Source organism: Suricata suricatta, chromosome 11 (assembly GCF_006229205.1).
Source record: "Suricata suricatta isolate VVHF042 chromosome 11, meerkat_22Aug2017_6uvM2_HiC, whole genome shotgun sequence".
Lineage (NCBI taxonomy): Eukaryota > Metazoa > Chordata > Mammalia > Carnivora > Herpestidae > Suricata > Suricata suricatta.
The window spans coordinates 45,292,986-45,320,371 of NC_043710.1; the positions used below are offsets into that span (position 1 = coordinate 45,292,986).

At 37.9% G+C, this 27,386-nt stretch overlaps 1 protein-coding gene across 2 annotated transcripts in view; it reads right to left on the reverse strand.

The window, feature by feature from the left end:
- USP47 (ubiquitin specific peptidase 47) overlaps positions 1-27,386 on the reverse strand; it is a 110,207-nt gene that overhangs the window by 3,636 nt on the left and 79,185 nt on the right. For both annotated transcript variants that reach the window (XM_029915793.1, XM_029915794.1), the window contains 15 exons: positions 27,079-27,155; positions 26,462-26,517; positions 24,699-24,811; positions 23,892-23,996; positions 21,717-21,924; positions 18,370-18,485; positions 16,263-16,382; positions 13,643-14,420; positions 8,516-8,691; positions 8,088-8,168; positions 5,976-6,091; positions 5,304-5,422; positions 3,116-3,246; positions 611-658; positions 392-522 (listed from right to left, as the gene is read on the reverse strand). In XM_029915793.1, the coding sequence (XP_029771653.1) occupies positions 392-522; positions 611-658; positions 3,116-3,246; positions 5,304-5,422; positions 5,976-6,091; positions 8,088-8,168; positions 8,516-8,691; positions 13,643-14,420; positions 16,263-16,382; positions 18,370-18,485; positions 21,717-21,924; positions 23,892-23,996; positions 24,699-24,811; positions 26,462-26,517; positions 27,079-27,155 (2,375 nt within the window). The remainder of the gene's footprint in view (positions 1-391; positions 523-610; positions 659-3,115; positions 3,247-5,303; positions 5,423-5,975; positions 6,092-8,087; positions 8,169-8,515; positions 8,692-13,642; positions 14,421-16,262; positions 16,383-18,369; positions 18,486-21,716; positions 21,925-23,891; positions 23,997-24,698; positions 24,812-26,461; positions 26,518-27,078; positions 27,156-27,386) is intronic.

The window sequence follows — 27,386 nt, forward strand, 5'->3', positions numbered from 1 at the left end:
TTGTGTTGGCTCCTACAGCGGCCACTTGTTCCATGTGCCTTCTGAATGCTTGAGAGCTACCGGAAGTATAACACACACTATTTCTCAGAATTACTATAATAAAAAGAAGGTAAAATACCTCATGAATGACTTCTGATATTGGTTACATGTTGTGATAACATTTTGGATAGACTAGGTTAAAATTTTTTATTAAAATTAATTTCACTGGTTTCTTTTTACTTTAAGAGTGGCTACTAGAAAAATTCAAAATGTAATGTGTGGTTCTTGTACTAACTACCGGTCAGGGCTGCTCTATACCAGAAAAAAAAAGTGAAGTGTTCATGGAAAACAAGATACTCATGCACAACAAAAATGTTACATTAATGGAATAACAAATACATTGTAAAGATACCTATAAAATATGACGGCACCATCATCACAAATATAAAGAGGCCAGACATTCAGGGTAGAAACTTTAGGATTCCAGTCCAAATCCTGATGAATATCAAGGACAGAAATATCGCAGGGAAAAGTTCCTCTACCCTGAAGGATAAAATGAATGAATAAATCATGCTGACAGCCATGTTTACTGAGCACTAGTACCCAAATGCAAACATTCCCAAGGCTTTACCTTAGCAAATTCAATATCTTCCAAAGGAATTCCACTGATTTCACAAAGCTGTAAAAAGAAACATGTTATATGAGTTCATTTAAAAAATAAATCTGCTTAAATAAGTTATCAACCTTTTAACCCACAAGGAAATAGCTTGATTTTTTTCAAAAATGGAATAAATGTTTGATATAAAAAATTGAAGGGGCGTCTGGGTGGCTCAGTTGGTTAAGCATCTGACTTCAGCTCAGGTCATAATCTCATGTTTCATGAGTTCGAGCCCCATATTGGGCTCTGTGCTAACAGCTCAAGTGCCTGGAGCCTGCTTCAGATTCTCCCTCTCTGAACCTCTCCTGCTTGTGCTGGCTTTCTCTCTCTCTCTCTCTGTCTCAAAAAAGAAAAATAAAACACTACAAACATTTTTTAATTAGAAAAAAAGCAGAAAGTAGAACTGTCTCTTGTCCACCCTGCAAATACCATGTCCCAGAAATGCCAACTTAGTACATTCCTCCTAGACCTTTTCCTATGCACATGTAAACTATATCATGTATATCTAAAATACATAAAATTATATTTATGAAACCTCTCTATATAGTGCTCTCACATAGCCTATATATAAGAACAGGACACAGAGTAACCTCATGCTCGTCAATAGCTGAACAATGTACCATTTATTCCCTACCAATGGTTACTGAGCCTATTGTTAATTTTCCTAGTTACAATGCTATACTAAGTATACCTTCATGAATGTCCTTTCATATTTCTGCAAATATTTCTTGAGACCGAATTCTTAGATGTGGACTTTCACATCTGAAATGCTGATAATGCCAAACTGAAGCCTGAAACAGTGATGTCAATTTAGCCACCTATCAAAGCTGTATAAGGGGCACCTGCGTGGCTCAGTCGATTAAGTGTCCGGCTCTTGATTTTGGTTTAAGCCATGATCTCACGGTTCATGAGTTCAAGCTCCACATTGGGTTCTGTGCTGACAATGTGGAGCCTGCTTGGGATTCCCTCTGTCCCTTTCTCCGTGTGCCTGCCCTACTCACACAAATGCATGTGTATGCACTCTCTCTCAAAAATGGATATTAAAAATTAAAAAAAGCTGTGTAATCTTGCCTGTTTTCCCAAACTGACAACTCTGGGTATTTTGATTTGCTATATTTTCACTTTTTTTTTTTTTTTTTTTTGAGACAGAGAGAGACAGAGCATGAGCAGGGAGGGGCAGAGAGAGAGGGAGACACAGAACTGGAAGCAGGCTCCAGGCTCTGAGCTGTCAGCACAGAGCCTGACACAGGGCTTGAACCCACGAATGTGAGATCATGACCTGGGCCGAAGTCAGAGGCTTAACCAACTGAGCCACCCAGGCACCCCTACATTTTCACCATATTAAGAGGTAAAGAATGCTGTTACTGTTTTAGTATATGTGTTTCTGAAGCGAAGTGAGCACAAGAATGCACTTACTGTTTTAACGTGTATTTCTTCTTCAATGAATTGCCTACTCAAGTTCCTTGCCTATTTTAAAATTAGATTTTTCACCTCTTTCTTATTAATGCAGTAGCTCCATATAAACAGGGACCATAATGCTTCATACCTGTTTCAAATATTTTCCCCCTTTCTTGTTTTTCATCTTTGTTTATTGGATGCTTATTAAAAAAAAAAAAAGAAGAAGAAATTGGAGGGGCACCTGGATGGCCTAGTCGGTTGAGTGTATGACTCTTGATTTCAGCTCAGGTCATGGAGCTGTGGAGTAGAGGCCCACACTAGGCTCCACGCCCCGTGAAAGATCCTTTCTCTCCCTCTCGCCCTCTGCCTCTCTCCTCCACTCACGCCCTCTCTAAAATAAAAATTTTTTTAATTAAAAAAAGAAATTGAAGAGGAAGCTGCGTGGAAGGTTTATACTTTTATGTGGTCTCCTTTCCTTTTTTAGTTTCTGGTATTATGCTTACAAAGATCTTTCCCTCTCTAGAACATAAAAATATTTTCAACCTTTTCATCTAGCACATTTATCATTTGATTGTATTTTTATGTAATTAATATATTTAGAATTCATTTTTGTGTTTGGTGTAAATTTTGGAAATAAAGTTTTTTTAAGGTGACAATTATTCTAGTATTGCTTATGAATAATTCACCCATTCCACAAAGAGCCAGAGAATTCCCACCTTTAAAATGAAAAATGCGAAAGAGAGCTTCCTCTAGATTCTTGATTTAATTCCACAGCATTTGGTTTCTTAAAATATATATAGCAATTTACTCTAGTAACTTCTAACTAATGCTAATTACTCAGGACAAACTCGACTCAAGTAACTAAAAGTGAGGGCCCACTTCTGGATGCCCAAAAGCCAATGTACGTTTTCAAAGCATCAGGAGCCTGAGGAAACAAGGAGAGTGTGTGACAAGGTGTCACAAGGTACGAAAGAGACAAGGAAGGGCTGCCGCCGAGTGTTGGGCACTTACTTCCTAGGCTATCTCCTACGCGACCCAGAGAACAACACATACTAGTTCAATCTGTTTAAATGAACTCACCTTCTCTCGCAGCTCATCAACACTATTGCTCTCCAGCACGACCTCCTGGAAGGGGTCCAGCTTCATCTCTGAAGGCCTCCACCGTCTTGACAAAACTGCCAGCTGGGACATGGATTTCATCTTCTCCACCCCTATGAAGATGCAAGATTAGGTCATCTTTCTCTGTTCTCTAGAGGCCCATAATTTGACTTTTCCTGTACTGCCTGACTAAACAAAAAAGATTTACTTGAAGTGTTATGCTTAGAAAGTGGACATAAAAGAACCCAATTATCCCAACGAGTTTCTGAGAAAAAAGTATTTCTTCTCTTCCTTGCACAGTCTCCGAAGGGAATTCCTTACTCCCTTGCCAGCTCTCCTTCCTCCGGGACTCCTAATTTCACTCCCTCCTGAGTCCCGCTGGACACTGCCCTACCACCTCCTCTCTGGACTGCCAGTCTGTGCTTCTCTACTGGCTACCACCCCCACCATATAACATCGCAATCAAATCATCTTCCCTTTATCTTCTTTCTTTGCCCAGGCTCGCGCTAATCCCTCTCATCTCATTTACCCAAGATTTACTGATTCTTCAAAGCCCAGCTCAATTGCTACCTTTCTCTCTGGTATACACGAGACCAAACTGTACTGATTTGGTCCTTAGGTACCTATGATTTTAGAATTACAGGTTTGCAGAAATTTTGGAATTTGCGGTTCTCTTATAGACTGTGCATCTGGAGTACAATCACTGCTCCTTACTCATTTTTGTAGCACCAAAGATTAGTAGTGTCTGGCAATTTATAGGTCAATAAATGTTTCTTAGATTTAATCACATGATTTCACATGATTTACTTCTTACTCAACTATTTTGAAGCTAAAATATATACTGAACTGATAGATACTGACACAGGGACCCACCATCCAGTGACACCTCCCGGGTAACCCATGTCCGCTAACACACACTTAATCCTTGCTAGCGAGGGGAAGAACTTCTCTGTCCTTCACCATCTATTCTCGGTCTAGTCAGACACCATGATAATTCCCTGAGGCCACAGACACTCACAGAAGGAATCACAATCCGGAACACTTGCCCACACATCATAGTAGACGGGGTCCTGGCTGTCGCTCGACTCCCCCACTAACTTGTCAAATAATCATACTTTTAACAACTGAAATTTAAACCAAATTAGATCTTAAATAGCATGGAATAGGTGAGGTGTTAGTATTATTGAACCCTCTGAAATCTATCATAAACTTACGATGTTTTAATTTCTATGGGGAAAAAAGGAAAAGGAAAATCTTTTTAGGCACTAGCAGTCCCAAAAGAACACAGACCTAGTTGTTTTCCTTGATATGATCACTCCAAAGTCAACTTATCTCCCATTACCCTCCTCCAAAAAACAATATTTTAAATGTTCCACTGCTGAACATTAAGAGCAGGAGGTGTGACAAACACAGGTCCTCTTCTGGGTCAGTTACAGGTTGAACTGTGTCTCCTCAAAAAGACATGGAAAGTCCTGTACCTAGTACCTCAAATATGACCTAATTTGGAAATAGGGTTGTTATGGTGGTAATCAACTGAACATGAGGTCATTAGAGTGGCCCTAATCCACCAGGACTAGTGCCCTTATAATACGGGGAAATGCGGAAGCAGACACACAAGCAGACACAGATGCACATCTCACATCATGTGCAGATGAAAGTGGAGATCAGGGTAATCCACGTACAAGCCAAGAAACACCAAAGACTGCCAACCAACCACCAGAAGCTAGGGCAGGGCCCTGAACCAGTTTTCCCTCGCAGCCCTCAGAAGGCAGCAAGCCTGCTGACACCCTGACCTCAGCCTCACAGCCTCCAGACTGTGAGACAACACACTTCCACTGTGGAAGCGTCCAGTTTGTGGTGCTCAGTCATTGTTCTCAAAATCCCTGGTAAATGATCCATACTACATCCTCAAAACAAAATAAGCCACAATGAAAAAAGAAACTAACAAACACAGGTAAAATGTTAGCAGGGTTTTCTGTAACTGCAACCTTCAAAACTGTCAACTTCCTGTAAGAAGAAATTAATATTCTCAAAATTAAAGAAATATATAAAAGGCAAATGCAACCAGAGTAAAGATAGAAGAAAACTTGTTCTTTGATAAAAACTGTATGCTTCTATCAGTTCAAGAGCACTGCTAACTGATAGTTCCCCACAAAAATATGGATGATACCATCAAGAACTTCAAGGAACACCTCCCAGTTGCTGGAGATATTAATGTCTTCTTCATAAATATGATAATCCAGAAAGACAGTGCCAGGGTTCTTCCATGTCTTTTTCCTTAGACGGAATCTACAAATGTGATTAAGACATTTTAAACTACTATTGCTTGAGATTCTTAACCTAAAAACAACAACATGAATCTGACATCGAGGAAAAATGAACTATGTTTAAATACAAAAGTCAAGTGATTATTCATTAAAATTTGGGGAAAATATGGCATGCCTGGGTGGCTCAGTCGGTTAAGCTTCCGACTTCATCCTCAGGTCATGATCTCGTGTAATCTGTGGGTTCGAGCCCCATGCCAGTCTTTGTGCTGACAGCTCAGAGCCTGGCCTGCTTTGGATTCTGTGTCTCCCTCTCTCTCTCTGCCCCTTCCCCCAATCATGCTCTGTCTTCTCTCTCAAAAATAAACATAAATTTTTTTAACCGAGTGAAACTATAATGAAATGCTCCTCCAATTTCAAATTTAGTATCCTACAGAGGAAGTTCAAACAAATTCTAATACTTTTGCTTACTTCTATAGGAATTCTTGAATTCTAGTTTTAGAAAATCATACCAATCCATATTAAGTGACCACACAAAATTTCCTCAAATTGCTGATGACACTGTAATTTTACTTTACCTGTCAGTACTGAGCTCTAAACCACACTGCTCCCTGAGTTGAGGAATTAACTCCTCTTTTGACTGCCGTACTGTCATTCCTTTAGCAAACACAGCATCTAGCAGAAACTTGCATGGCTAGGAATACAAACACAATCAGACAGCTGAATTACACATTCAATAGGAGGTACACAAGACATTTTATTTGCGCTGTATAGTGTGACCATTATAGGACTGAGTTTAGGAGTTGATCCTCCTAGGTTCAAATCTTGGCTCCACTACTTATTAAGTAAGCTATCTTGGGCAAGTGTATTTAACCTTTTCTGAGTCTCCTTTTTAAGATTTTTAAGTATTATTATTTTTATTGGGGGGGAGGGAGAATGAGCAGGGGTGAGGGCAGGTGTCCCTGGGCCTCCTCTTTTTCATCTGTAAACTGGGGCCAGTGTCTTCTCACAGAGTCATTGTGAAGATTAAATACCACATTCATATTCTCTCATAATAAAGTGATCTCAATTTTGAAAGTGAAAAGAATCACTTCTATGAACTAAAATAAGGGAAATGCATACACTCCAAATACGTTAATTTTTTTTTTTTTTGGTCTCAGAAGGGACATTTTATCTACCAAACTCAGAAGAAACATTCACATATAAGAGATATGATTGATGGGTTCAGGCACCTGGGTGGCTCAGTCAGTTAAGCATCTGGCTCTTGATTTCAGCTCAGGTCATGATCTCACAGTTCGTGGGTCTGAGCCCCACATTGGGCTCTATGTTGATACAGCAGAGCCTGATTGGGATTCTCTCTGCCCAACCTCTACTTGTTCTCTCTCTCTCACAGAGTAAAAAGAAACAGATAAGAGGGGCATTCAATAAATTCTCTGTTGGACAAATGAAGGCGTTTTATGAAAAAATTTCCCCCTTTCCAGCAGTCCCTCTTTATTGGTGATCTCCCTTTCTGCATTTACTTGCAGTTCACCAACTGGAGTCCGGAAACAAATGATCCTTCTGGCAAATCATCAGAAGACCAGGAGTAACCCAATGCTATGCCACAGTGCCTACGGCATTCCCCTCACTGCATCTCATCACACAGCATTTTATCATCTTATGTTACCACAAGAAGGGTAAACATAGTACAGTGAGATTTTCTGAGAGCGATCGCATTCACATAACATTTATTACAGCGTAGTTATAACTGTTCTATTTTATTTCTGGCAACAGTTAATCTCTTACCATGCCAAATAAAGAAGTTAAACTTTATCAAGGTATGAATGTCTAGGTAAGAGATAGAGTTTAAGTAGGCAGCAGCACTATCCAAGGTTTCAGGCATCCACTGGATGGGGGGTGGTGGGAGGGGGGTTTGGACACTTCCTCTATGGAGAAGAAGGGGAGAATATGGTCTTTGCTATTCAGTTTGCACATTTGTCTGGGTCCTCACTAAGATGTTATAAACATCCCCAAAACAGAGACTTTGCCTTTTTCTTCTGGGCATTTGCCTGGCATCTGTTATATGACCTTGGGCAAGTTACAGAACTTCTTTGTGCCTTAGTTTCTTCGTCTACAAAATGGGAATAAAACTATTTACATCATAGCTAACCTATGAAGACTGAAGGAGTTAATATCTGCAAGCATAATGGTGGCTAAATGCTTGATAATCCTGAAATGGCTCTCTGAACACAAAAAGTCCTTATGTATGCGCTCTACAGATCAGCTGCCACCCCCTGGAGCACTACATGAGAATTCCCTAAGATCAAGCACTAACAAGTCCCCTTTTCAGAGCAGGAAATATCTGCCTCGCTCCACCCTGTGTAACAACACTTGAAAGCAGAGCGAAGGCAAAGAAAGGCTTGAGGGCTACATTCATCTGCTGCATGTTTCTGTAAACAAAACTGTGCTAGGACACAGCTAATCCCACTGGTTTATGTACTGTCTACGCCTGCTTTGGTGCTCCAGGGGCAGAAATGAGTGGCTGCAACAGAGGCACTATGGCCTGTGCAACCAAAACAGTCTCTGGCAACAGTGTCCTGACCTGTGCTTTAGAGAGATCAAAAGAAATGACGAGTCACAACCTCTCTGCACTCTATGTTTCTAGTAACTAGCAGAAGTGACGTCATATTACTCTGAAGCAGATTACTTACCTCTTGCTCATTGACCAGCAGCTGGTACACTTTAACTCTGTATTCTCCTTTTTTAAGTGCTCTCCCCAGTCTAATTGTAATCTATAAATTAAAAAATTAAAAACACTTTTTTAGACATATTACCTCCACAGAAACAACCCATTCTCCCCACACTGTTTAGTTTGGTCTTTAAAAATTCTCTAGATTATGGGCTCTCTGAGAACAGGTATATCTTTCACCTCTGATTCCCAGCACCTAGAACAGTAACTGACAAACGGTTAACACTTAACAAATGTTAGATGAATGAAAAACAACAACCAATCACTAAATATCGAAACAAAATGACCCTTGTAGGGCTATCTATTTCACCTTACTTGGAAACAGAGCAAAATGTTCTCAAATCTAGCATGTAAAACAGACTCTAATTATTTGAAATGATTTTAATCGACCTTATTGTCATCTGAAAAGGATGAAAGTGTCTCATTCAGCCGGACGCTCTCGAACTCCTGGTTGCTGGCGTACACTCGGAAGACCTTGAAGTGAGAGGACAAAGCTCCAACAAAGGGCTCTAAGTGTTGTTTGAAAGCAGCCAGTGTAATTCTTTTATCAACATGCACCATCAGCCCTAAGTACAAAACAACCAAAACAAAACATAAACAAAAAAAGAAACCTCTTAGAATATAAATAAAATAGATCATATGCACTTTATTATACTATAAGCAGGGAAAAAGCACCCCCATCAGTTATGTGACTTTTAGCTAATACACAACACACTGGACGGACAAAAAACATGGACGTGGTAGCACACAATAAAATCCAAAAGCTTCAACAACTTCCAACGTTCTAAGAGACTGAAGTGCTTATTTATTTACATAGGTTGCTAAATCCCAAGCCAAACTTCCGGGAATTCTTTTCAATTACATACATTTCTAGTTCCCCACAGTAATAATGTAAGCTCTGGCTGGGTTCCACCCGCACCTCTTCTGCTTCCCAGCGAGCTACGTGACCTGGGGCAAGCCACCAGCCTCCTTTGACCCACTTCCCCACTTTAAAAGTGGAGACAGTAGTAACTAACTCCTAGTACTGCAGTGTGAATTCAGTGAGGAAATATGTTTATCATGTCTAGTAACTGACTCAAAAATTGTTAGTAAATTTGGTTCTGGGATTTCTACTAGAAAAAAAGATGTCAAGATGATTATATGAAGATGTCTGTTTTATCATGTGGTTGGACTATAACAGGAAGAGCAGCGAAATGAATCAGAAACTCCCAACCCCCCTTCAAGCTTCAGTATAAACTTTCATGGCAAGGCAATAGGATTATTTCTGGTGAACTTTATTTTTTCTAATACTTATTAATTAATCTTTAGCCCTTTATAAGTTACTCATGAGCATACTTCTGAAATATTTCTAAGACTCTGGTCTTCATCTCCTAGTGAAGAGCAACAACTTCACTCATCTCTCTCATACAGTAGGCGTTGCAGGATACAAGGGCTGCTGTCCTGCTTTAGGCCCGTGGTTCCTCTGGAGCCATAAGGCTCGCTCTAGGTTAGGCTTTGGTTTTCTGTAAAATTCACATAAAAAGTCATGGATGAGGGGGGTGCCTGGGTGGCTCAGTCGGTTAAGCCTCCGGCTTCGGACTAGGTCAGATCTCACATTCGTGGGTTCGAGCCCCGCATCGGGCTCTGTACTGACAGCTGGCTCGGAGCCTGGAGCCTGCTTCGGATTCTGTGTCTCCTTCTCTCTCTGCCCCTCCCCCTCTCATGCTCTGTCTCTCTCTGTATCAAAAATAAATAAAACATTAAAAAAAAAAAAAGTCATGGATGAGGGGTGCCCTAGGTGGCTCAGTTGGTTACGTGTCCCACTACTGATTTCACCTCAGGTCACGATTTCACGGGTTCGTGGATTCGAGTCCCATGTCAGCCTCTGGGCTGGAGACACAGAGCCTGCTTGGAATTCTCTCTCCCTCTCTGCCCCTCCCCCCAGTGTGTGCATGTGCTTGCTCTCAAAAAAAAAAAAAAAAAAGTCAAGGATGAGACCCCAAAACACACCTGGTTTATGTTCCCAGGTTGACCCAACTTTTGGGTTGATGAATTTCTGAGTGGACTTTTTAAAATAAATCAATGTTCATTTGCTGTTTTCCCAGATATAAGATTCAGATCCACTATAGAAAATGTGACTATAAAGTATGACTTAGAATATAAACATGGTGATGAACTTTTTTGTTATATATACCTTTTCAGGTAGCATTTCTTTCAATTCCTTTAAAATGTCCATCTCTAAATTTTAAGGAATACCCCTAAATATCCAGCTTTTGGCAAATAAGCCTCTATTTATACCATACAGAAGGTACAACATTTCTTGAGAGAAGGGTATAATGGAAAAAATTACTTGATTAGAAATCAGAAGTCAATGACTAGATTTCAGTTTTGCTGCTTTTGCCTGATAATTGGCTATCAGTAAGTCATCCAAGGTCTCTGGGCCTCAGTTTTCTCATGGGATCATTACACCAGTCTCAATGGTTGCTGTTATGACAAAGGTAGTAAATTCTAAGTCATTACTCAAACAATAAGCTATTACCACCATTTTGGTGTCTCTTATAACTCATAGTAAGGTATCACAGGAAGACACAAATGTTGGTTATTGATAATAGTCCAATATGGTGATTAGGACCAATGATAATAGTCCAATCTGGTGATTAGGCTCTGGAGTGAAATGGCCTGGCCTGAATTAATTCTTGGCTCTTCCTCATACATTAGATTTGTGACTGTGACTTAACTTCTCTGTACCTCAATTACCTCTATTATAAAATGGAGACAGTAGTGTTTATACCTCATGTGTTTTGGGTTTGGTGAAGTCAAATGCGTAATATAGCCATGCCAAAAACTGTTGGCTTAATTGATAGCTGTAATTATAATTCTAGAGATTACCATCATACTGTTTTCCCTATTTACCTCCTTTCAACTGAAGAGTTTAGTTTCTTCACAGAACAACCTCAAAATATCTTTAGGGTTTTTATCTTTCCTTTCTTTTATGTACTTCTTGAATGAGAGGTACCCAAAATTGTACAAAGAAATTATCAGTGCAAACGCACTGCCATTTTTTATAACCTTGATTTCGCTATTTATACCTGAGTACTTGCAGACTACAGGGGAACAGTATTTTCAGAGAAAGGTCTATAATTACTCCCTGAAAAAATTCCTGGATTAAAACAAATAGCTTAAAGACCATCACTTTAAGTGATGTAAGACAACTTCAGTTATTACCCATATTGTCTATACTCTATTTAAGTGTCACTCCTCACACATCTGTTTATGTGTTACAGCTGCCATTCCATCGCTCTGGAGAACCGTATTATTTATTATTCATCATCCACGTCACCAGGCACCGACTTTTGGGTCACTGAAGAACTGTGATGAACCAACCTTAGTACAGACGCCTGAAGCACCTGGCTGCTGGCTCTCAACCCTCCTCCTCTACCTCTAAGCCCGTTTCCACTTTGTCTGTTCAAACAAGCCTTCTGCACGGCTTCTGAAAACCAAAATAAACTGTTCTCTTGATCATCATGTTTACGATTTCAACGGATGCTAGTAAACTAATCCACTATGAATTTTTAAAAAGGTGGAAGGAGACTCCTCAGACTACAACTTTAAGTATCTTCTTTAAATTCTTAACATTGAGACTCTCATACAGTCAAATTTCTAGCACATCATTATAAAACAAATCACTTGAGAGAAATTTCTAAACTTTAAGAGCTATTTGTAATCTTCCAATGCTCTTGAAGGGTTGAGGAGGGTAAGAAAGCAGGCTACTTAAAAGTACTGGCTACTTTTGCTTTCCTCTGATGTGAGGAAAGTGGTTTTGAGGTAGAGAAATGCGGACCAGGCGTACGATTAGAATATAGGAGTTGGATCCCTGCAGGGTGACCTGCTCGCTGTGAGACCTCTGGCAAATTATGTAAATCAGTTTGAGCCAGTTTCTTCATCAGCAAAAAGTGTCTAACAGCATCAAGTTCACACAGCTGTTGAGAACTAAGTGAGATAATATAAGTTAATGAGCCTTATGAAGTAAAAACTCCACAAGAAGTTAAAGCATTATCATGGAGTTTCTGTCTCCATCGTGGCTCACCAACCCACTTTTTCCCCCTTGAGTTTCTGCAAGGTATCTGTATGGATGTCACATAGTTCCAGTGTTATTGGGAACTAATTAGTTAAAAAGACAAATTTGTGTATTTTTACTGCTGATTTCATAATTTCTACCACTTCCTTTAAACAGACTAAATTTTGAGACTATAAGCATCACAGCAATTAACTTTCATGGTGGTTGTTGGTGGGCCTTCTCCCACCAGATGAAACATAAGGCTGCGTGTGTCTTTGTCGCCTCCACTTCTAATATCTACACAGGGCCTGGCATCTTGAATGGATTCAGGAAATATTAACTGGGTGGGTGGATGAACAGACAGAGTGGACTCCTCTCCCACTGTTAGAAAGGGAATGGAGCAAATGCATTCAATTCAAAGACTTGTACTCTAGTAATGGTTCCACTACTCACTAGCTACACATGTACTTTTGGGCAAGTCATTCATCTTCTATGAGCTTCAGTTTTATCATCAGTCAAATGAGGGTATCAATATGAGCTTTATTAATTTCAGAGAAGCTTCAAGTGAGAACAAAGAAGTGTTTTGAAAACTAAGATATAAAAATATAAGGGATAATATTAGTATTTGCGTTATTAAAGACTAATGAAAAGTATTTGGTTTTTTTGAGCTACTTCCCTTTTATTCTTGAAGAAAACTTTCGTATACTGAACCTGGCTGTCCTGCTAATTCTTTGGCTGTTTTAATCCGATGTTTTATAAAAGTTGTTTTATTATTTTCATGTTGGTGTATTTTTGTTGTTTATTTTATTGTTATTTTGTTGTTATATTATTATTTGCTTATCCCAAATGCCTAACTGACAGATCTCTTCAATCTTTTTGTGATTATACAATTGAGAATTTCTAGTTTATACTTTGCCTGGAGCTTACCTCAAAGTATCAACTTTAAAAAAGCCCCTTTCCTTTTTCTGACTTTCCCAGTTAACTATGGACTACTTAGGGGGTGGGGGAAGGGATTTATTTGCATTGAGGGATAAAAAGAAGAGAGGGGATGCACAAATGAAAATTTTCCTGGGCAGTGAATATCAAATTTTATCTTTTTGGTATATTATTTACTTTTTAAACTATTCAGTTTTATTTAACTTAGGACTTTTATTATACCTCTTTCCTTTAAAACAATTCTTAATTCTTTCCTTTAAAAAAATTCTTAATTCTTTTCTTTTTCACTTTTCTTCCCCAGAGCTGTGACATCACTGCTGTCACAGGCCTGATGTGCTGCAGAGGTCCAAGGACACTAGTTACCACAACTGCCCCGAAAGTGAAAACAAAGGCAGCAGAGAACACTCTTACAATCCAGAAGTTACGGGTGATCTTAGAACAAAGTGCCTAACTCTTAGCCAGTTCCTTTCTTAACTAAAAATTTAAATAAACTGAGAAACCAATTGGTGCTGTTTTAAGGTGCGGTTTTCTTTCTAAGTACATACATTTATGTCCTTCCCCAGAACCTTCGTCCGCAGCATAGGGTTCTGCTTTGAAATACATGTACTGTATTTCTCCCCTGCTCTTGCCACTCTCATCGTATTCACTATCCGTTCCAGAGTCTTCTTCTGCTGTGTCCCATGTCTCTTTTTTCCCTTCATTTGCTTTAGTTCTTCTACTACTCGTGATGCTGTGAGAGTCAAGTCCATTAGCCAAAGGAATCTGAGCATTATCAGCATTGCACAAAGTGTCACTGCTATGACTGGAGCTAAGAATGTCACTGTCCACCGAACTTGTACTCCTGTCATTATTCACATCTGAGTCTGATCGTTCTTCAGACTGAAAATTTTCGGGATCAGAAGTCTGAATGTGCTGTTCGAGTTCTCTATTGTCCACTGATACTGAAGAGTCCCTCTCATTGAGAGGTGACTCTATGTTTTCAAAGTCACTTGTCTCAGTACTTTTGCTGCTGTCCCCATTATCTCCATCTTGCTGTTGCTGTAGTGACAAGCTTTTGAGTTTTTCAGTGCTTTCTTCCAGAATAGCTTCCACGGACTTTAGGCTCCCCACAGGTCCTTGGACTCTATCACAGTCATCATCCACATTACCAGAATCACCCCCAGCTTTCTGGCACGCTGTCCTTTTGGAATAAGAGCCTGGGGATTGTTCAGGTAACAAAACAAATAATCTGATCGTATTTGCATGACGATCCAGGAGTTTCCACAAATGAGAATCTGTAAAGGCCATCTGGTAATCCAACGTCTCAGAACTTTCAACAAACACCTAAATGGTAAGTCAGAGAGTTACATCATTAATTTTAGTGACATTCATTCTCGCTCGTACCACCTCAATATAAGATAAAAGGTTGTAAAATTTGGGATGATGACATTTCTAAAGGAAATCTGTTGTTTTTGAAGACCAAATAAAATAAATATTATATTCATATGTCTCTGTAATTAGCCATAAAACTGTGCTAAGATAGATGAGACACACTTACACACAAAGATACCTTTTTTACTGGGTTTTCTATTTTCAGAAAGTTTTTGTATTCTACATTTTGCTTATTAGGAAAACCAGTATAGCATGAATACAGATAGAGAAACATATACAAAGACATTTTGGGAATGTAATACCAAAATCCAGATTATAGAAAAAAAACCCTAATGGACAAATGACTTGCTTCTAGAGCAAACAAATGGCAAGGAAATAAACAAACATAGGGGCTATATGTTATGTTAGACCTGAGAGAAGGGGCGCCTGGGCGGCTCAGTCACTTAAGGATCCAACTTCAGCTCAGGTCATGATCCCACCGCTCGTGAGTTTGAGCCTGTGGTCAGGCTCTGTGCTGACATTCTGTGTCTCCCTCCCTCTCCCTCTCTCTCTCTCTCTCTGCCCCTCCCCTACTCATGCTCTGTCTCTTTAAAATAAATAAATGTTAAAAAAAATTAAAAGGAAAATAGACTTGAGAGGTCTATCATGGACTTTATTTGGATCTCACTTGAACAAATAAATCCTATCAGAAAAAATTTTTACAAAATAATCAGGGAAACGTGAATATTGACTAGATAGCTATTGATATTAATTTATCCTGTTAATTTTCTAGATGTAATAATAAAGTATAGTTATATTTTTAAAAAGAGTTCTCACCTTTTAGAGGTAGACATTCAGATTATTTATAGATGAAATGATATTTCATCTGGAGATGTTTTACAAATAATCTGGAGGAAGTACTGGTTAAATACAGATAAACAAGAGTTGATAACTGTTCAATAAATGTTACAGATCAGGACCATTGGCTAACCATTTAAAGAAAAAAATAAAGTTAGATCCCTCCCATTTTTTTACCCTAAAGTGTATTAGGATGGATTTTAACAATACACACATAAGCACCACACAAAACAAAGGTGAATAAAAAGTATGCATTAGGAATAATACGACAATACTAAAAAAGGTTAAATGAGATAAAAGACTAGACTGCACCTAGATGAGATTGGAAAGCAATAAATAAGACATGGCAAACAGGGAAAATTTTGGATGCCATTTATCCAGAGTAAACTAATGATGTTAAAGAGAAACACACAGGAAAAATGATATATGACAGAACACGTCAGGAGATGGAAGAAGAGAAACAAAGAGATCTATGTGAACTTTCTCTTTTCTCTTTTCTATCAGAGATAAACACGTAGGCAAATGACCATCTTCTCTAGAATAGGCATGTCTTTGACTTTCCCTATCAAGTACTGCTTTATGGGAGATGCTCAAGAATGAATGTAACATAATTCACAGAATTCAGAGGACAAGACTGTTGTGGAGAGAAATGGTCAGTAAGGCTTCATCAAAGAGGCAGGACTAATGTGGGGCCTGGAAAGAAAATGTAGGGAGAGGGGGAAGAACATTGCACGTAGGGGGAGCTCTTTAAGGAGACCTATAAGAGAACTGGCAAGATGGATGGAGAAGGACAGAAAGCAGCTTGATCTGCTTACAAGGGAAGGTAATTACCAACAGGGAGGGAGAATTCACAAAGTGAACTACAGACAAACAGTGGACAGCTCTCGAGGCCAGTCTTACACTATGGCTTAGCTTACTATGACCAGCACAGAAAACAGGAAGAAACAAGAGACACACCTTGTTGCTTCTAAAGAACCCCTCAGCTTTCAGGGTTTTACTGGGCACGGTGAGGAGGCGCAGGTCGTTGTGGCAGCGCTCCAGCACGACCCGCATGGTCTCCGCAGGTAAGCGGACGGCCTGCAAGAGATGCAATTCGGTAAGACGGACTCGCAAGGGTAATTCCGCCGGACTAGGAAATGTGGACGAAGACACACTGCTGAGTTCTTATAAATAACAGAAAGAAAATTAAAAGAAAATAATCTTAGTGGTGGCTTACAAATTTTTATAGAATCTATGGGAAAAATTTTAGTCCTACCCATTAATTATGCTGTAAATTAGGTAAACAAAGTGTCACTTATAAATGGATGCTCTGAAACTATTTTAAAGGTAATGATTTTTCACGAAAAATTCTATTCCTCTCACACTTGTAAATGAGGTGATGTGGCTCCAAAGAAACTGAGTAACTGACTCTTCGAGAGCAGATGTCAAACCCATAACTGTTTAACTCCTGAACTTCGGAGGGGTTCTTTTGTATTCTGCGAATAGTTAATACTTTTACCAAATCATTTTTCTTCTGTGTAAAACGAGATTAAATTAATAGATAAAATTTAAAGTTACTCTAAAATTACTCCTCTGTCCTTAATTTGAGGTCTCATTTTAGGAATTTCACAAGAAATGAGTAAAATTTGCATTAAAGACATGATTTTTTTTCAATACAACTAATGATAATTAATTATTAGGTGATCTAGTTTGACTTTAACTGCTGCTTTTCTTGGCAAAATATTCTGTGATTGCCTTTATCTCTACAGATATATTTCCCCCCAATAAAATTATTAACTTCTTCAGGGAAGGCAAGGTCATGTATTTCTTTCGTATTCTACCTCAGTGCTCATACTCTAAATTAAACTGTAATAAGGAGCAAGTACATTAATGTAGTCTTTCTCAGAGCGATTTAATTATAAAATCTAACTCCAAAACAGGATTTGTCTCCTCCAATTATCTATTACTTTGGCAGAAGTGTTAGAGGTCATGGTTGTTGTTTTTTTAACGCAATGATAATTAAAACGCGACTTTTATGTGATACTTTACAATTTTTCCCCACAAACAGACCATTTATTTGTTCCATTAACATTCACAACAACCCTGTTAAAATAGGCATTTAAAACAACAAGATGCGCTCAAAGACAATACTGCCATAGACGAATGACTGGAAAGTATATCAACTTCTCATTTGCTATTACTGAACAATTTCCACTACAGCAAGGCCTCTGAACCTGGGGCTTATGAACCCTGAAAATTTTCAGCTATGTTTGTGTGCTTGAAGTTCTATAGAATACAGTGTCATCATTTCTCTGGAGTGGACTTTCTGTCCAAGGAAACTTGAACGTTTTCATCATGTTTTTCCTGCTCACAAATTCTGAATGAGTCTATGTTGTTATCACTAACTCAACGAATATAGTCAGTATTTAACTCACACCCTCCCTGTCAAATCTGCTCCCCTACCCTACTCTTGCATTTCTATTACTAGATCATTACCTTTGTGCCTACCCAAGTTGGAAACTCCTCAGGTCATCTGCACTCCTTCTTGCCTCACTCCAACCAATCCCAAGTCCTGCAGATTCTATGAACATAATCATTTGTACCATCTACACCTTCCTTCCTTTATGGTCCTCTGCCTTCACCTGCACTATTTCCACAGCCTCCTTATCTACGTTCCTGACTCCCCCTCTATCCAGGAACTTACCATTCTACAGCAGAGCTCTCCTCATACCACTGGAAAACAAACAAATAACATACTTCCTACTGGAAAACAAATAATGTACTTCCTATTGCCCACATCAAATAGAGCCCATGCTGTTGTATCTGCTATTTAAGAACTCTCCATGAAATAAACTAACTTCTATTTCTAGGCATGTACTTCACAGAGGTCGGGCCAAACATATATGCCATCACTAGGTGCACCTGCCTCACCCTTCCCAACCTCCACACTTTGGTCACTTGGTGTCTTCCACCTGAAGTGTGCTTCTTTTCTGATAGTACTTGCCTCCTACACTCATAACTGTCACCCAATGCTTTGTACAGAACAAGCACTCAAAAATATTCACTGACCAATTTAAAAACTTACCTTTGAAATAAGCTGTTTGAACTCTGTGACCGTTTGACTTAAGTAAGCGCGAACAGTGACGGGGGCAGCTACAGATTCTGCCTTAAGATCAACGACATGAACTTTCACCATCACTTCTGAAAAACACAAAACATTTGGAAAACACAAAAACATAAGTGGACGTTATTTTATTTTGTTATTTTTAAAAATAAATTCGTATGAGCTTTTTTAAAAAGTTTGTTTGTTTTTGAGAAAGAAAGTGAGCATGAGCAGGGCCGGGGCAGAAAGAGCCAGAAACACAGAATCTGAAGCAGGCTCCAGGCTCTGAGTTGTCAGCACAGAGCCTGCCACGGGGCTCAAATTCAAACCGTGAGATCATGACCTGAGCCGAAGTCGGATGCTTAACTGACTGAGCCACCCAGGTGCCCCATGTAGATGTTATTTTTAAAAGTATATTTCACATAAGCACTGCATTCTTAACGTGTTTCCGACAGATGGCAAGGTAACATTTTTCTAACTATTAAGATGGTATACATAACAATGTTACACATGCATATAATACATGATAAACTTCTCCTTCATAATTTATCACATTACAAACATCTACAAAGAAATGGAAATGAAGCTAATAAAGAAGTTCTCCTAGATCTCTTTAAAACAATGACAACAGTCAAAATCTGATTTAAAAAAATTCATGGTTTCCTTGTAAAACATAACACACTGTCAAATTTATCAAGCATATTAAGAAAAACTTTAGGGTGGCTTAGTCAGTTAAAGCTTCTGACTCCTGATCTCAGCTCAGGTCATGGTCTCACAGTCAGTGAGTTCAAACCCTGCACTAGGCTCTGTGCTGCTGGCATGGAGCCAGCCTGGGATTCTGTCCCTCCTCTCTGCCCCTCCCTTGTGCTTGTGTGCTCATGTTCTCTCTCTCACTCAAAGCAAATAAATGAACTTAAAAAAATACATATCCAAAGTTGCCAAATATAGAGCCAAACCACAACATTCAATTACTAGAGAATGCAAAACATATTCTAAAGGGGACCTAGCAGCCCTACTTGCTTTTGACCAACTTGCATTATACCACTCAAGATCCTGTTCACAATCAAAGACCTCTTCTCCTCCAAATAATATTCTCCACATTCTACAGAAAATTCTACAGAAAAATGCTTTGGTTTATTTTTTTTTCACTTAAATTCTTCATATTACAATTTAATACTATCTTCTCCTCTTCTGTTTTCAGACTATATATATCTAAACCTTTAGTCACTAGAAAAGCAAATGATCAGGGCGCCTGGGTAGCTCAGTCAGTTAAGCGTCCAGCTTCCGGCTTCAGCTCAAGTCAAGTCTCATGGCTCTTGGGTTCGAGCCCCGCATCAGGCTCTGTGCTGACAGCTAGCTCAGAGCCTGGAGCCTGTCTTCAGATTCTGTGTCTCCCTCTCTTTCTGACCCTCCCCTGCTCACGCTCTCTCTCTCAAAAATAAATAAAAATCATAAAAAAAAAAAAAGAAAAGCAAATGATCTTCAAACACTTAGTTCTTCTCCAGCTTAAGTGTTTTAATTTCCTTTATAAAGTATGTATAAATCATCAGTTTTTTCCCTAAGTTCCTAATCTAAATGCTGAAGTCATTATTAATAAATAAAGAGAATGTTATCTGCGAGTTTTACAATCCACACTCACATTTAGAATTCCCTCTCTCTCTTTTTTAAAGTTTATTTTTGAGAGAGAGACAGAGCACTAGCAGGGAAGCGGCAGAGGAAGAGCGAGACACAGAATTTGAAGCAGGCTCCAGGCTCTGAGCTGTCAGCACAGAGCCTGACATGGGGCTTAAACCCATGAACCGCAAGATCATGACCTGAGCCGAAGTCAGACTCTTATCCAACTGAGCCACCCAGGTGTCCCTAAAGTTTTCTTTTTAAAAAGTGGTTTTAGGGATGCCTGGGTGGCTCAGCTGGTTGAGTGTCCAGCTTCGACTCAGGTCATGATCTCGTGGTTTCAGTGTTCAAGCCCTACGTCAGGCTCTGTGCTGACAGCTAGCTCAGAGCCTGGAGCCTGTCTTTGGATTCTGTGTCTCCCTCTCTCTCTGACCCTCCCCTGCTCATGCTGTCTCTCTCTCTCTCTCAAAAATAAATAAGACATTAAAAAATTAATGTTTTTTTGCTGACTCATGTTACACTTTAATCCTAATTTTTGCTATCTAGCCCAAAAATAAACTGCAAGGAAATGCTCTAAAGGAACTCTTTACAAGCAGAACAGAGTCTGCCCGATGGTGCCCTTAAAAAGAGTATCATACTTAATCTACTTTGGAAAGAGAAGCCTTGATTAAAAAAGAAAGAAAAAAGAGGTTTATAGGATCTACAGAGGAACAGAATTTGGAAGAGCAGAAGATGGTTTTTAATTTTGGTTTTTAGGTTTTCTGAGAGAGAAAAAGAAGAGCATGGATGCAAACGCACAAGCAGGAGAGAGGCAGAGAGAGGTAAAAAGAATGCCAAGCAGGCTTTGCCATCAGCGTGGAGCCTGATGAAGGCCTCAAACTCATAAACCATGAGATCATGACCTGAGCTGAAGTCAAGAGTAGGACGCTTAACCAAATGAGCTTCTAGGCACCCCTAGAAGAAGGTTTTGTGAGTTCAATTTTTAGGAATAAAAGCAGAGAACATAAGTCTGAATTGTAACAACTGATAGAAGAGATTTAGGGTCATGACAACAATAGTTAAATTCTCTAAAATTATTTAAACATTTTTATTTTCCTCTATTTATTACAGTTTACATATAGTGATCAATAAAAACTCTAGACACGTAACCGTCTTTAGGGACTACTCTGGTTAAAGCTGGAAGTGTAGTATTTTGCTTTCCAGATGAGTCTCAAACAAACAAACAAACAACCTCAAGATACTGATGAATGTGACAGATTTAACAAAGACAAAAAAAGTTGAAGTTCCTGGGACCTACAGAAATGGAGAAGATGAAGAAAAATAAAACGTGTTGGCAGCAATGGGTTATGAAACCACCTCTTCAAGGAAACCCAGGAAAGTAAGACTCTACTTCTGAGAGTTGATGAGAATAAACTTTTTTTGGATTAGGATCTTCTCTATAAATAGTAGAGAGGGGGGAAGAGGGAGAGAAAAGGGAGGATGATTCAGCACTGAAAAAGAGAACTCCCACTGAAGGCTACAAGCTCATGTTTTTAAATTTTGTATATACCTCTTTGAAAGTAATCCAGAACTTAATTCTAAGCTTGTTGCTACTTCCTAAGCTATCAAAATTATTCCGCATTTTAATAACATAAAAAAATTAAAAGTAAACTCATTTCTATTTAAAATCCTTCCCGTGAAAATTTTAAGTCCAGTACAACCGTAAAATTCTTTACCTCCAGGTTTATAAGACTGAAAAACTTGGTCAGGCTTTCTCGTCTCCAACAGGAGATCGAACATGTACGTTGACTTGACCCCTCCCAGCAGCAGACCCACTGGGGTATCTTCCTCTCCCTCATACGATCGCTCCAGGTAGTCGTGAAACTCGTCATATTTTACAAGGCGACAGCAATCAATGGGTATGACCTCTTCTAAATCCATCATCTATAAGAAAATAATATATATATACACTGTTTTGTCTGATGTGTAACTGCACCAATAGGTCCTAACAAACTATAAAATTTATATATTTATGATTTGCACCAAAGCTCAAAGACCTCAAAGTTAAAGGCATAATTCAATGCTATTTTTACTTACCATTATTTCATTATCCCCTAAATCATACAACTTGTGCACCAACAAATTTTAAAGATATTCTTGGTTTTAAAAGTTAACATTCTAAACTTCAGATAGACTCAAAATCAATGTATTATAAGCCCTTGCTTTATAATCACTATGCTGGAACCAAGGGGAGAACCACCAAGAGACTATGTGGCTTCTGCTGCATTAAGCCAGTCTGGAGAAGAACTGGCGATGACATGTTGGGGTTTAACCGGCTTGCTAAGCGCAGGGGGAGAGCACACCTCACAGAGCCACCAAAGAGGCCACAGCTTTTGTGTCTCCCATGAGCCACCTCGCAGTTCCCCTTCCATATGAGCCGCCAGAGTATCTACAGCTCAGCACACAGAATTTCTGTCATAAAATCTCCCTCTGGCCCATGTTACTGGTAAGATGGCACATTCTGGATGCAACATCTCTTGAGTGAAAAAATGAACTGCCTGGAGACAGAAAGGATGACTTCAAATATTTCGTACTTATTTAAGGTTTGTGATTAGGCCCTTCAAGAAAAAGAGTAAACTTTGACGTGTGTCTCCACCGACCTCTATTCACCCCCAACTCTTCCTAAAGATGGAGCTCTCAAAAAAAAAAAAAAAAAAAAGATGGAGCTCTCTTTCTGGTACATAAGACAGATTTCTCTCTTCTGTTTGTTTGACTCTTTATATTTGTGAACTTTTACTCCAATTTTTAAGACAATCTTTTTTTTTTTTTGCCTTCCTGCATTAAAAACTGCTGGAATATACACTACCGTTACTGCTATTACAGATTGTAAAATTGTTTAAGATGTTTTCTCTATTTTAGTTTCATTTGGTTTCACTACTGTTTTGCAAAGATGATACTTAGAGCCCACCACTGTGCTTAAAGGATTTTTATTTTTAATGAGGTATATCCAGAGCAATCTATCCATTTTACTGTCTCTGTTCATTCATTTTTCTCATCCACATACCCATCCAAATTTTGATTTTCCTCTACCAGGAAAAAGTACTGGAAATGCAGTTGTGAGCAAAACCAGAACACTGTAATGTAGCATGCAATGTTTTCTCTAACTAATGACTTTAATTTCAGTTCAATGATATTCATATTTATATGGAAAGGGCAAAACATATTTAATTTGTCAAGTATTACAGACAACCATTTAGAATAATCTGATTAAAAAATGCTTCCCTTTCTTTCTGTCTTTCAAAACCCACTAATAACTTTCCATTATTCTTAGAATACATTGCAACCCACTATTTGTAAAAAGTCTCTAATTTGATTTTATGCTACTCTCTTCTCATTCAAGACAATCTAAATACAATGTCCCTTTTTTGAGTTTTTTGATCAGGTCAGATGCCAGCCACAAGCTCATCTCAGTTTTTATACATGTTGTTACCTCTACTAAAACATTCTCCCCCATTATTTGCATAGCTATCTGCACCTCAGGAGAAATAATCTCAATATATTACTGATTTACTTTATGGCATCTAAACGATAAAATATTTGCAAATTGTGGAAGGCTCTCAATATATATCTGTTAAATGACTGAAAAAGAATAAATACTTTTGTATCTAATTCTAATTCTTGTTCTACAAAACTTAACTGGCTTTCAGGGTGAGAAATCTCTCCAACTCAACTGAGTATGTTCCAAAGAAGATGTAAAAGCTATACCCACCGAGAGAGATGATGTAAATAGACTATCAAATTTATTGGAAGTGCTTATATTACTATTGATCATAATACAAATTTTGGAAAAGATATTAATATTGTTATCTAAAATATCAATAATTAGCTGTCAACAGTGCAATTAAACCTACCTTATAAGCCATTTCTACTGCTTCCTTTAGTGTCTTATCCTTATGAACCTCCAATTTATTTTCCATCATTACTTGTTTCACAGGATGCAAACAGAATAATTTTATCTAGAAAATGTAAAATGTCATTATCACCTCAGCAAGTCATGAGTCAAAACGTAATTCTTTTGTAGACAGTATTTTTTTCCTAATAGTCAAAACTAATATTAAAAATATATAACCATCCTCTACCATGTCTATTTTTCTCAAAAACGGATAGTGACTATATTTCATCTTATAAGAATTCAAAAATATTAATTTTAACACTGCATAGTTCTTTATAAGCACGTATCATAACTTAAGTAATCATTCTCCTACTGACAGATATTCAGGTTGTTTCAAGTTTTTCTCTAGTTTGGAAAATACTGTGATGAATGTTCTTGTGGTCAAAATTTTTATAGCATCTGTGGTTATCCCATTAAAAGATAGTTCCTTAAGAGAATTACAATAAAAAAGACGAATCTGCTTAAGGCTCTTGATAAATTCTATTCAATTTCTATGTGATAAGGTTTTTACCAGTTTATTATTCTTACAGCAGAATGTGACAATGCTCATGTCACTGCAACTTAACCAGCATTACTATCACTACATGTTAATGTTTATTAATGCATAAAAATTGATCTTACTTCAGTAATATAGTTCATTGCACTGCTTAATGATCATGATAGTATAACTGTCCACAGAATCATCCCAATGAATGTGTTATGAGAACTGCAGTTAAGCAAACTTCAATAGCACATTTTAATTAAAAGTAAACTTATGAAATCTAACCTTGCATGTATTGCGCTCAATTTCTCGTTGTCTTTTTTCTTGTTCTTCCAATTCTCTCTCCTTCTGCACCAAGTTTTTGATATGTTCTGGATATTCATCTACTTCTAGAAATTCTATTGTAATAAAAACAGGGTGAGACAGAGTCACTGGAAAGGCAGCTTCCTTTCCTTCCTTTTGCTCTATTATGTTCCCACAGTATATGTTTCTATGAGGACTCTCATCAAAACAGATCTCAACGACATCAATCTCTCAACTTAGAACGTCAGCTTCTTCCAGAGTGACAAGGTAGTTGATAATGGCACATGGTTAGGTCTCATATATTTAAAAAAAAAATACATTTAATCCATAGTATCTCTTGGCTCTAGGACAACTCTGTCATGCAGGTTAATACTTCTAGAATGAAAAAGTCTGAAACTTTGAAATAAAATAATTTCTCATTTCATCATCACCACCAAATTGTGTGATCTTGGGCAGGTTTACTTCTCCAGGCCTTGGTTTCTTCAGCTTATTAATACATCTACCCCACAGAGTATTTACCTGGGATATAATAAAATGTAATAAATGTTGTTGCTGCTGCTACTACAAATGCTAATTGTTATTATTCACTAAAACACTCCTCTTTCCTTTGTTCTCAGAGCAATCTTTTAGCTACTTTCTATTCAGAGAATTTTATATATACCTCAAAGTATTAAAAGTGACAATATGAGAATCTGACACTTTTTAATAAAGTCAATGATTATCAGGCATTTAAATAGGGAGAACAACTTATATACATATGTATGTATATATGTATATATATGTATATATAAAATAAAATCCCTGTGGAAGGTAAAAATCAACTATTTCTAGAAATGAACTCATTGTAAAAATATTCCATAGCATACATAAAGCGCCCTCTGGTGTTTCATCACAAAATTACATTTTTGGGGAGTAGATCAAGGAAACCTGAGTTATTGCCCTAATGGAAATATCTGGAATGTTGGGTGCCAGAGAGGACACAGGAACTAAAATCCTGGCGCTGCCTCCAGGTAGCTATGATCTTGGACAAGTTAATCTTTGGGGTGTCATTCCTTTATCTGTAAAGTTAGAATGATTACTCTCCTCTGAAATCTGTTTTTTTGTTCTTTGAAATCTCTGCTCTAAAATGACTTCTTTTTATAATTTCCTTTTTTATTAATAGTTGAAAAGTCACTATATGACAGACTCTGGACTCTGGATTATCATTAGTGAAAATATAAATTAAGTCCTAAGCCTTGTACCAACTGAATTCACAATCTAATGAGGGTTTACAAAAATGTAAACAAAAACATATACTACCTAAAATAGATTTTATAGTATGGTAGTTTCCAAACAAAGGAAATACAGAAATCAAGGTCAATAATTATAGTAATTACTATGATTATCCCCATTTTACAGATGTGGAAAATAAGATTTAGAAAAGTTAAATAACTTGCTCTAGGCCACCTAGATGGCGAGTCAGGATGGCTACACACGTCTGGGGGTACCGTGCACTAACTAACTGCAAATAAAAATCCCACTTTTTAAATGCAGAGTAAGTTTTATCTCTTAGTGTGTTAAAAAATAGTTCAAGTTTTTCCAAGTGTTTTTAGCAGTTGGTATTATCTCATAACAGTCGTTATAATTAATTTTCCTAGGCATAAAAAAAACAATCATCCTGTCATTTAAAAGTAGTTATCTGGGTTTGCCAAACTTACAAAAGAAATTAGTACAGATTAAAATCAAATAACTATATGTTAACATACTTGCATTTCGTGCTGGATCCTTCAGTCTATATATCAGCATATAAGCATTTGTAGAGCTAGTAGAAATTTAAAAAAGATTAATGTCAACAAAAAGTAGATTGTAAAGATTCCATTTCCCAGCACCAAATCATCTGTTTTACTAGTTTTTCTTTGTTTCAAACAATTAGAAAACCATGTAAGTGTTCGAAGACAGGTTAAAACTTAAAACATTCTAGAAAAAAAAAAATGGGGGAGAATCTACTTTGCTTTTCCTGACAGGTTTATGAGAAGATTCCACATCTCCTCTTGGTTACATAGGTAAGTCTTCAAAACACCTGTGTCCAAAAACAACTACTACAGTTAAGCCAGGAGTCAGCAGATTTTTTTCTCGGCCATACTAAAGTTATTTAACTCTGTTATTCAAGGGAAAGATCAACAAACAATACTTAAATAAAGGAGGTGTATAGTGTCATTCCAATAAAACTTTATTTCCACAAATTAGAGGCAGGCAAGATTTGGTCCGTAGATTATAGTTTGCTGACCCCTGGGTTAAATTTTTTTAATGGTAAAAGATGCTGAGAAGCTACAGTTAATTCTAATTTATAGATATAGACAGTACAAATTAGGAAGTTATTTACCTTGCAAAAGCACTTGAGTAATATCCTCTGCTTCCTGAAGATCCACCATGTGTTTTCTTAATGTCCTCTTGTGTTATCTAAAAAGTTGTTACACTATTTACCTTCTTCTAAAATCTATAACATAATTACCTTTATGTCAACAAGTAAGCCAATTTTAATCTCAGAGTTAAAATGGACCATACAATCACCAATTCACAAAATTTGATCAGAATGACGGCTCCTACTGGCCAATTAGTTCTAGTGCTCAACAAGTAGCCCACATGAAGGCTCAAGACAAACAAAAATTGGGAATCTGTCTCTGGAAACAC